This window comes from Salvelinus namaycush, chromosome 16 (genome assembly GCF_016432855.1).
Source record: "Salvelinus namaycush isolate Seneca chromosome 16, SaNama_1.0, whole genome shotgun sequence".
NCBI classification, from domain to species: domain Eukaryota; kingdom Metazoa; phylum Chordata; class Actinopteri; order Salmoniformes; family Salmonidae; genus Salvelinus; species Salvelinus namaycush.
In genome coordinates, this window is record NC_052322.1 from 35006315 (window position 1) to 35017218 (window position 10904).

Below are 10904 nucleotides of genomic sequence, written 5' to 3' on the forward strand. Positions count from 1 at the left end.
ATCATTTTCCAGTAATGAACTTATAACATAAACTCTTAACCTCTCTACCAGATACAGCACAGACTGCACAAAAAGCATTGATCTGTTTATGACCAATCGTACTGTGACTGTATATGATGAAGATATAAATCTAGACGACTAACCCCTGACCTCATCATGTCTCTCTCTGCAGGCCGGAGTTGGAGGAGGAGCGGAACGCCCTGATTCTGCAGTCTGCATCCAATAAGAAGGTCCTGAAGGAGATCGAGGACAAGATCCTGGAGACACTGTCGTCGTCCGAGGGGAACATCCTGGAGGATGAGAGCGCCATCCAGGTCCTCGACTCGGCCAAGATCATGTCCAACGAGATCTCCAAGAAACAGCAGGTCTGGAACACACTGGAAGAACAGTCAAAATGTGTTGAAAGCCAATTAGAATGAGATAGTCTAACTTCTACCCCATCTCCCAACCCACAGATTGCTGAGAAGACAGAGGTCAAGATAGCAGAGTCTAGGGAGGGCTACAGAGCCATCGCCAAGCACTCCTCCATCCTGTTTTTCAGCATCGCTGACCTGGCCAACATAGACCCCATGTACCAGTACTCCCTCAGCTGGTTTGTCAACCTCTACATCAACTCCATACAGGACAGGTGAGAAACATGCTCCTACACAGATAACAAGGGTTTAGACCGCATGAGTCACTGGTTAATGAATATGATGTACAGTTAGACCAAAGCTCCTTTGTGTCCTAGGTAACACATGGCATCTGTGTTTCAGTAACAAGTCCAAGATCCTGGAGAAAAGACTGAGGTACCTCATCGACCACTTCACCTTCAACCTGTACTGTAACGTGTGTCGCTCCCTGTTTGAGAAGGACAAACTGCTCTTCTCATTCCTCCTCTGCTCCAACCTCCTCCTGTAAGTCCATACCACACACTGAGGACCAGTACTAGGTCAAACATTTAAAATGGATTTTTGTGAAATGAGTGAAGTCATTTATTTATTAAAATAAAATTGTCTTTAAGCATGCTATTTAAGATAAGGTGGGATAAACGTGATTGTTTGTGTCTGACAAGTGTCTGTTTTTTGGGAGGGGGGTTTCTCAGAGCGAAGAAGGAAATAGAATATGGTGACTTTATGTTCCTGCTGACTGGAGGGGTGGGTCTGCAGAACAACGTCCCCAACCCAGACCCCCACTGGCTGCAGGACAAAAGCTGGGACGAGATCTGCCGGGCCAGCCACCTGCCCAACCTCAAGGGACTCAAGTATGACATAGACAAACTGCTGAGCTTGCCTCTTTTTGGTTTGGAGGATTACTGATTTATTCAGTGTTTTGTTTCTGCTAATACTCAAATATGGAATATGTCGTCCTTCTCTGTGATTCTCATAGGGAGAGCTTCATCAAGATCCCAGATAAATTCTTGGTCATCTATGATAGCAAAGAGCCCTATAACACCAATCTGCCTAAGCCCTGGTGTGACTGCCTCAATGACCTGCAGAAGATGATCATTTACCGCTGTCTCAGGCCAGACAAGGTTAGAGAGAGAAATAAGCCAATACCTATTTACTTTTGCTGTCCACTTAAAGTCAATGCAAAGAGGACACTCGAAAATCAATACAGAGGATGCTGAATGTAGATATAGGTGTGTGTGTGCGGACATATCATATGTTTGCATGTATGCTTACTGTTGTATGCTACTCCTTATGTTTCCAGATTGTGCCGGCCATCACAAACTATGTGACTGACAAACTTGGGAAGAAGTTTGTGGAGCCGCCTCCCTTTGACCTGAGTAAGAGCTACACAGACTCCAACTCCACCATCCCTCTGGTGTTTGTGCTATCTCCTGGAGCCGACCCCATGGCCAGTAAGTAGTACCCGACTGATCTCATACACATACCTCAAACCTGCTACTGCTTTTGTTTGATATGGAAAATGGCTCCGCCCCACCCCACCCCTCTCTTCCAGGCTTGCTGAAGTTTGCCAACGACAAGAGCATGGGTGGCACCAAGTTCCAGTCCATCTCCCTGGGCCAGGGCCAGGGCCCCATCGCTGCCAAGATGATCCGCTCGGCCATGAAGGAGGGCACCTGGGTGTGCCTGCAGAACTGCCACTTGGCCGTCTCCTGGATGTCCACCCTGGAGAAGATCTGTGAGGACTTTAGTCCAGAGACCTGCCACCCAGAATTCCGACTGTGGCTCACCAGCTACCCCTCGCCCAAGGTAGGGTACAACACTGCATCCAGCCTGGTCAACCAGTATACAATAGGATGACCGGCATCCATGATGTTGATTCATAACCCTCTCCCTGTGTCAGTTCCCAGTGACTATCCTGCAGAATGGGGTGAAGATGACCAACGAGCCGCCCACAGGTCTCAGGCTCAACCTGCTGCAGTCTTACCTGTCAGACCCCGTCTCAGACCAGGATTTCTTCAACGCCTGCACGGACAAAGAACTGGTGAGTGGTGACATGGTTCACACACACACACACACACACAGACACACACACACATAGTCCTCTGTAGCTCAGTTGGTAGAGTAATGCCAGGATAGTGTTCTTGCAATGCCAGGATAGTGTTTTTGATTCCCGGGGTCACCTATACATAGCAAATATTATTATTATTATTTATTTTATTACACACACACCCACACACACACACAAACGCTGCGCTGATTGTTCCTCTGGTTGTTTCTAGGTGTGGGAGAAGCTGCTGTATGGGGTTTGCTTCTTCCACGCTCTGGTACAGGAGAGGAAGAAGTTTGGTCCTCTGGGCTGGAACATCCCCTATGGGTTCAATGAGTCTGATCTGCGCATCAGTATCAGACAACTACAGGTAGTAATACACATCAACTCAGGGCTGGAGTATTTGAGAGAGATTGTCATTTTTAAAAGACTGTGGTCTTAATGTGGTTGTTGAATATAAATATATGTGATTGCAGATTGTGTGGTTCCCCTCTCTCACCCTGTTGTTTGTGTTCCTCCTCCTCCAGCTGTTTGTGAGGGAGTACGATCAGGTGCCGATGGAGGCCATCACCTACCTGACAGGGGAGTGTAACTATGGGGGCCGTGTGACTGACGATTGGGACAGGAGGCTCCTGATGACCATCCTGGCTGACTTCTACAACAAGGACATCATCGAGAACCCCCGCTACACCTTCTCCCCCAGCGGAAAGTATTACGCCCCGCCAAAGTCCAACTACGAGGACTACATCGAGTTCATACGGGTGAGCAGGAGTTAGACAGGGAAGGAATGAGACATTAATTCATCAGGTGTACAGCTGTGTGTTGTCAGCATAGCTATCAGAATGAATACCATTCTGTCTGATAACATTACCATGTTCAAAGTGAAGAGAATTGGACCCAGAATGGAACCTTGCAGGATGCCGCATGGCTCACATTCATGCGTTCCATCATGTTTTCCATCTTGTGTTGATGTCTTCAGAACCTTCCGTTCCTCCAGCACCCGGAAGTGTTTGGGATGCATGAGAACGTGGACATCTCCAAGGACCTGCAGCAGACCAAGCAGCTGTTTGACTCCCTGCTCCTCACCCAGGGAGGAGGGGCCAAAGGAGGAGCCAGCTCCGGGGGAGACAACACCCTCTTCGACATAGCCAATGACATCCTCACCAAGGTAAAGCCAAACCAGTCCTTGTACTGCTGAAATGTACTGCCTTTTCCCCCGATATATTTGTCATCCGAATAAATTATTTTAAGTTTGTTTCAAGTTTTATTAGTCGTATGAACGGGATACGCATGGTACACATCGTCCAACAAAATGCTTATTTTAGGTTCCTTCTTGACAATGCAACAACAATAAAAAATAATAAAATAAAAGAATACAAACATAAAGTAAATGGCTCAGTAGAATAGAATAAACATTTTAGCAAAAGTATAATACAGGAAGGCACAATTTATAGCCCAATATTTACATGTGTATTGGTGAAGGGGAGGGGGCAGTGTATAAATTGAGCAGTATAACAAGAGTCTTGTAGCAGCAGTTGTGATGTGTGTGTGTGTGTGTGTGTGTGTAGCATGAATGTACTGTATATGTGTGGGTGTGTGCATGAGTGAGTATGTGTGCTAAGGTACTGAGAATCAGAGCAGGTGGTCAGTTAAGTCACTTGTCTGTTTCTTGTAGCTTCCAGCTAACTTTGACATCGAGGCTGCTCTGTTGAAGTACCCTGTTCTGTATGAAGAGAGCATGAACACTGTACTGGTGCAGGAGATGGAGCGCTACAACACGTATGTCATCTCATCTCATTATGGAACCCCTACCTGTCCCAGACCTGCTGTTTTCAACTCTTAATGATCGGCTATGAAAAGCCAACTGACATTTATTCCTGATTATTATTTGACCATGCTTGTCACTTATGAACATTTTGAACATCTTGGCCATGTTCTGTTATAATCTCCACCCGGCACAGCCAGAAGAGGACTGGCCACCCCTCATAGCCTGGTTCCTCTCTAGGTTTCTTCCTAGGTTTTGGCCTTTCTAGGGAGTTTTTCCTAGCCACCGTGCTTCTACACCTGCATTGCTTGCTGTTTGGGGTTTTAGGCTGGGTTTCTGTACAGCACTTCGAGATATTAGCTGATGTACGAAGGGCTATATAAAATAAACTTGATTTGATTTGATCACACACCCAAAAAAACACACCTCAGAAAAACAACTCAATTCTGATGTAGATCTTAATGTAAATTACCAAAACCCACAATAGGATCATATCACTGTCTTGTCTTCCAGGTTGGCAGTTACGATCCGTGTGAGCCTGCAGAACCTGCTGAAGGCCATCAAGGGCCTGGTGGTGATGGATGCTGAGCTGGAGGCCCTGTCAGGCAGCCTGATGGTGGGCAAGCTGCCAGAGAAGTGGGCTAAACGCTCCTACCCCAGCCTCAAACCCCTGGGCAGCTACATCACAGACTTCCTTGCCAAGCTCAAGTTCCTGCAGGTCAGTCGATTAGCCTCAGTATTGTTTTTAAATCCATCATCGGCATGTATTTCGTTTTCTCATGAAGAGGAAACAGTTCGGTTTTGTTTACTAATGTGTTCTTTGCCCCCTGCAGGACTGGTATGAGAGCAACAAGCCCCATGTCTTCTGGCTGTCTGGGTTCTTCTTCACCCAGGCCTTCCTGACCGGGGCCATGCAGAACTACGCCAGGAAATACTCCATCCCCATCGACCTGCTCTGCTTCCACTTCCAGGTCACGCAAACAGCTAAATTAGAAGAGACTTTGGTTTTTTGAGGCATTGTTGTAAACAAGTTATTACTTAAAAAGGCCCCTCTTCCTCTTGTTTGTCTGTTTTGATTAGTCTTCCTTCCCTCTCATTGGGAACAGGTTCTTCCCATCGACACCTCAAACTCCTCTCCTGAGGACGGGGTCTACATCCACGGTCTGTTTCTGGACGGCGCTCGCTGGGACAAGAATAGGTAGAAGACTCTCTCAAACAAGGCTATTCTTTAAATGATACCAGAGAGTGCAGTGAACTGAGACTGATCTCTCCCACTCACAGTGGAGTCCTGGCTGAGCAGCATCCCAAGGTTCTTTTTGATACAGTCCCCATCATCTGGATCAAACCAAGTAAGTTTGTCTCTCATTCTCTATGCACTTCTCTTCCTCTTTGACTCCCCTCTGTTATTCTCTCTCTCTCTCTCTCTCTCTCTGACTTCCCTCTGTTATATTCTCTCTCTCTCCCTCACTCTCTCTCTCCAGCGGAGAAGAAAGGCAGTGACCTTCCCCAGACCCTGTATGTGTGTCCGCTGTATAAGACCAGCGAGAGGAAGGGCACCCTGTCCACCACAGGCCACTCTACCAACTTTGTCATCACCATGATGCTGCCCACCAGCAAGCGCCCTCAGCACTGGATCAAGAGAGGCGTGGCCATGCTCTGCCAGTTGGATGACTGAGGACACTGAGGAGTAGGGAAGGACGCGCTATTTAACTTTATGTCATTACACCGAGACTTCGCTCCCTGGTGGATTCTCTATTCACTTTAATCATATAAAAAATACTTTGATGTAACTTGTGTGGCTGTTGGTTTTGTTTAGGTCTGTTGAGTGGGAATACATACACACAACACCTGATTAGGACCATAGCAGACCTATAGTATGTGATACCTGCCTATGGCCACTGGGGTGTGTGTGTGTGCGTGTGCGTATGTGTGTGGGCGTGCGTGCGTTTGTGTCAATCAGTTGAGCTGTGGGTAGAGTTGCAGTGTGCTCAGTGGGTCAGAGCCAGGTGCAGGGTGGGAAGGTCCCGTGATCAGATATAAATAGCTGGGGAGATATACATAGACATGCTTTGGAAGCTTAGTGTGATTAACCCACTGAAGATTGTGAGGCCATCGGAGAAACAGCCTGTTGACTGAAGGTAAAGAGAAAACAAAAGACATAATCCTCTGGGAGGTTTAAGGATGGAATGGTGTGGTGCCTGAATGCCATTGTTCATCTGAAATGGTGTGATATGGTGCCATGTAATTGTTGAACTTGGAGTGGCCATTGCATGCTCAACTTACAGTAAGTGGCTTGATAACTGTTGAATAATAGCTTTTTTAATTCTAAAGGTTTTATCCACAGTTCCCTATAAAGGCTGATGTAGTTTTCAATGTGCAATACCCAACACTACAGCCACACATATAATGCAACCCAAGCCTTGTTTAGCCTTTATTATACTATACTGTCATCATCAAAGTCACGCCACTGCAGAGAACTGGGGCAGCTATTTCAAGCAGAACACAACCATTAAGCATGTAAATATACTGTAATGTATCAATGTATTATCTTGTTTTCTATGTATGTGAAATGATAGTCAGCACAAACTCACAAAAATGACAGTGTGCAACATGGCTGCAATGCTCTCCAGTTTTACTGTTGTCTATGAAATGTCTGCCGAGGTCCTGTTGGTATTTGAGGCTGCTGGCTGGTCATGTGTATGGTCCCTGCCCTGGTAGGTAACATGTTGCCCCTTTAAAATACCAGTAGTTGAACAGAGAATGAGAATGAAGGTTCTTAACATAATGTCTCCCCAGCTCAAGTTAGTAGTTTCCTGGTGAGTTGACCCTTCCTGGAGTGACAGATGAACTCAGAGACAGAGGCAGGATATGTTTTTGACCAACCAGAAGAGGACAAGGTCACACAGTACATGATTGAACAGAGCCTTCTGAAATACAACAAGCACAAAGGCTCACTCCCTAAGTAAGACCTCTTAAATGGCAAAATACCTGCTGCTTTATTCTGTGTATACCACATGGGTTAGCTGTGGAATATCCAAGTGATTCCGTGTTTATACATATATTTCACCCAGTGATCCTGCAGGCCCTGAAGGTGATCCTGATGAGATCTTTACAGTGATAAAGGAAGGTGAGCATGGCTTTTTCCTTATCTTAACTCCTTAATGACTTCTGCTATGTGTGATCATCTCTTTTCCGGTCTCATAGATTGTCTGGCCCCTATATGGTGTGTGTGGAGTTGAGTCAGAGGTGGAATAAGATGGAGGGATATGACAGCACTGCCATAGAGGTTACAGCTAGTCTATTGACTTTGGCACTGTTCCAGTGCAGGATACTGGAGGGCCCAGCGATGAATAACAGTTCTGGTCTTCGGATGCATCTCAATAGTCTAAATATAATTCCTTTACTTGTCTCATCTCATTTCAGAAAGTGAAAATGTCTTTCACCTGTCCAGTTCTCACACATCAGTTCAACCGAATGAAAAGGACAGGAGAGGTAGCCATGTCAGACTATTGAGATTTACCCCGTACCTGTCTTCTTGTTCTGTTAGGTAATGAGGAGGCCCTAATAAGGTTAGCTGAGCAACCAGGAGCCATGTCCAGAGTAGACGACAGAGGATGGATCCCGTTACATGAGGCCGCAGTGCAGGAGAAGAAAAGTATACTGGAGATTGTCTTCTCAGGTACTGGTTTAGAGACATATCTCAAGGGACTTTCCTCGTCAAATCAAGATAGTAATATACAGGTCCATGTGTCCAGCTTCCCCCCAGGGTGCAGAGCAGTGCCGGACTCTGAAAGGAGAGACACCTCTCTTCCTGGCTGTAGTGTGCGGCCTGAGGGAAAACGCTACGTTCCTGCTTCAGAATGGATGCTGTCCAGACCTCCAGAACGATGACGAGGAATCTCCACTTGTGGCAGGTATTCAAAATATATCTTAGATGTCCGTAGATTTAGATTTTTGTTTATGGAGCACAACTTTAACCTTCTTCCATTCTTCCTGCTCTGTCACCTATTTCCTACAGCTATAGTAAATGACCAATATGATTGTGCCTCGCTCCTGCTTCGCTGCAATGCCAAGGTGGACCAAACAGGAGATCTGGAGCGGACTGCCCTCCATGAGGCATCCCTCCTGGGTCTGGACAATTTTGTTAACCTGCTACTGCAGTCCGGAGCCGACCCAAACGCAAGGGATGTTGACAAGCTGACCCCACTGGCACTGGCTGCAGAGACAGGGCACCTTAACGTAGTGGAGGTCCTGCTACAGAAAGGTGTGTGTGTCTGTGTGTATGTCTGGACCATATGGAGTGATTAACTTTCTGTCTCTACTCTCTCTCTATCCTTTTCTCTCGCTCTCTCTATCACTCTGTCAGGAGCCAGCGTGCAGTCTCAGACAGAGGGCTCTGTGCTGTTTGAGGCGGTTGCATCAGGTAATCCTGACATCATCTCTCTGCTGCTGGACTATGGGGCAGACCCCGACATGCCCAACCACAGTGGGCACCTACCCATCCACCGTGCTGCATACCACGGGCATCTGTTGTGAGTGGAGAAAGATCTTTACTTTATATACCCCTTTTATATTTATTTATTTTTCTGCTGTTAGGAGGTACAGATATTGAAAGGTCTTCTCCTCTCTCTCCTCAGGGTGTTGGAACGGTTGATCTCAGCAACAAATATGGAGGCAGTGAAGAAGAGTGGTATGAGTCCCCTTCACTCTGCTGCTGCTGGGGGACACACCCAGTGCCTGGAGGTCCTTCTCAATGCAGGCTACGACCCCAACTTCATGCTGCACCCACGCGTGCGCAATAAATACGATGACGAACGCAGGTCGGCTCTTTACTTTGCTGTATCGAACAACGATGTCCAGTCCACCCGTCTGTTGCTGGAGGCTGAGGCCATGGTCAACCAGGACCCTGTCAACTGTCTACAAGTGGCTCTGCGGCTGGGCAACTATGAGCTTATAAACACTCTGCTGAGGTAGGAATCAAACTCAAGTCAAATCAAACTTTATAAAATTAAGTGCATTTCAAAATCTCAATATACTTTACAGTAAAATATGTTATGTGATTGAGAGGAATTAGCCTGTAGTATGTATTTTTGATTACTGTGTACTGCTAATGTAGGCCTAATGGATTTTGTTGGTCTTGTCAATCAATCAGGTACGGTGCTAACGCCAGCTACTATTCTCGTGTCAAAACAACACACTTCCCATCAGCACTGCAGTATGCGCTGAAAGATGAGGTCATGCTGAGGATGCTTCTCAACCATGGATACGATGTACAGCGCTGCTTTGACTGTCCCTATGGAGACAGTTCCCATGACTACGCACCCTGGACGACCTCGGTCACCAAAGACATGGTGGTTAGACAACTAGTGCTAAGGAGGAAAACAAACATTATGTGGTCATTGTAAATGTGGTTATTACAAACTCTATCTCTGTCTCTTTTTTTCTGTCTGTCTGTAGTTCTGTGAGGTGATAACAGTCAAGTGGCTGAAACACATCTCGGCACAGGTAGTGCGCATCATGCTGGACTACACAGACCACGTCACCCTCTGTGTCAAACTCAAGGAATGCCTGAAGACACAGAAACAGTGGCCTGAGATATGCCATATCCAAGGTACTATAACGGAACTGCACTGCACAGATTCCTTTTCACAATAATTATTATGTAATTACCATTTGACCAAATTTCTAAGTAAATTCCAGGTAAATAAAACATGACCCTAATGCCCCCTCAGAGAATGTGCGCAGCCTGAAGCACCTGTGTCGGCTGCGTATACGGGACTGCCTGAGCCGTCTGCGTCTGCGATCCCCAGCCTTCATCAGCTTCATTCCTCTCCCCACCAGGCTTAAGGACTACCTCCGATACAGAGAGTACGACATCTACAGCAGGGGCAGCCCTGATTGATCATAACATAATGGCACTCTCTAAGAAAGTTCCAGTTCCTTATCAGTTTGTCTGGACCTTGTTTACTTTTGTAAGTGTGTGTCTCTTTAGTTCCTACTCGAGGATCAACAACAAGCAATATTCTCTCCCTTTTTTCCTACTCTGAATGCATGTTATGTCATAGGCAGCACAATGTGTGTTGCTCCTAGGTTGAGCATTGTGGGTCACTGAACCAACTGGGATAAGCCTGTTAGGTTAAAATGATATTTTTGTATAATTATTGAATTTGTAAGGAATTACACATTTAGTGTAATGTCCTATTTTTATCTCTGATCTATAATAATTGTATTTTGTCATTAAACATTTGAACAGAAGTCTTAGAACTGGGTTCAGAAACCTTATTCTATTTTCATCTACTAACATTGAAATCCATGTCACCTGTTGTGCACACATCATATGCCATCATTGGAGAAGGCATAAAAATCTGAGGAAATAAGCTTTTTTTCTTATAGCAGACTTTCATTTGTCAGATGTCATTCTGGATGCATGGTCTCAATTAAATAGGCCAGCCAAAACGCAATAAGCATTTCCCAGTCATACCACCAGTCTGTATATCAAATGTCAGACTGAAAGTGGATAGGTCATGGTGTTATTGGGCCTATACTATTTATGGATATTACTCTGATTCAAACAAATGCCTTTTTATGTCAATAAGTTATCATGTGTCACAGACGGTATAAAAGCATAACTTTAGAGACAGAAACGGTTTAATTTGACACATTTTTGTTAAGATTTCTGTAGTAGGCCAGGGCTTAGTGG

At 45.8% G+C, this 10904-nt stretch overlaps 2 protein-coding genes across 2 annotated transcripts in view; both read left to right on the plus strand.

Moving 5' to 3' along the window:
* The window catches only part of dnah12 (dynein, axonemal, heavy chain 12), a 38648-nt gene extending 32769 nt beyond the window's left edge, over window positions 1-5879 (plus strand). The window contains exons 55-71 of the mRNA XM_039011543.1: window positions 173-365; window positions 456-628; window positions 756-896; window positions 1085-1243; window positions 1369-1513; window positions 1693-1843; window positions 1945-2198; window positions 2293-2433; window positions 2672-2809; window positions 2967-3200; window positions 3419-3607; window positions 4115-4218; window positions 4718-4922; window positions 5038-5175; window positions 5311-5402; window positions 5486-5553; window positions 5686-5879. Coding sequence (XP_038867471.1) covers window positions 173-365; window positions 456-628; window positions 756-896; window positions 1085-1243; window positions 1369-1513; window positions 1693-1843; window positions 1945-2198; window positions 2293-2433; window positions 2672-2809; window positions 2967-3200; window positions 3419-3607; window positions 4115-4218; window positions 4718-4922; window positions 5038-5175; window positions 5311-5402; window positions 5486-5553; window positions 5686-5879 — 2719 coding nt within the window. The remainder of the gene's footprint in view (window positions 1-172; window positions 366-455; window positions 629-755; window positions 897-1084; window positions 1244-1368; window positions 1514-1692; window positions 1844-1944; window positions 2199-2292; window positions 2434-2671; window positions 2810-2966; window positions 3201-3418; window positions 3608-4114; window positions 4219-4717; window positions 4923-5037; window positions 5176-5310; window positions 5403-5485; window positions 5554-5685) is intronic.
* Window positions 5880-6988: 1109 nt separating this feature from the next.
* Window positions 6989-10327, plus strand: asb14b (ankyrin repeat and SOCS box containing 14b). The gene is made up of 10 exons (XM_039011544.1): window positions 6989-7005; window positions 7276-7331; window positions 7752-7883; window positions 7960-8118; window positions 8223-8468; window positions 8571-8736; window positions 8842-9174; window positions 9357-9558; window positions 9662-9815; window positions 9937-10327. Exons 1-10 carry the CDS (start codon window positions 6989-6991, stop codon window positions 10104-10106), a joined length of 1635 nt encoding a protein of 544 aa, XP_038867472.1. The 3' UTR covers window positions 10107-10327.
* The last annotated feature ends 577 nt before the right edge of the window (window positions 10328-10904 follow it).

Coding starts and splice junctions, on each gene's coding strand:
- asb14b (XM_039011544.1), top strand. Junction 7,884..7,959: donor ACTGGAGATTGTCTTCTCAG/GTACTGGTTTAG, acceptor CCATGTGTCCAG/CTTCCCCCCAGGGTGCAGAG. Junction 9,559..9,661: donor CGGTCACCAAAGACATGGTG/GTTAGACAACTA, acceptor GTCTGTCTGTAG/TTCTGTGAGGTGATAACAGT.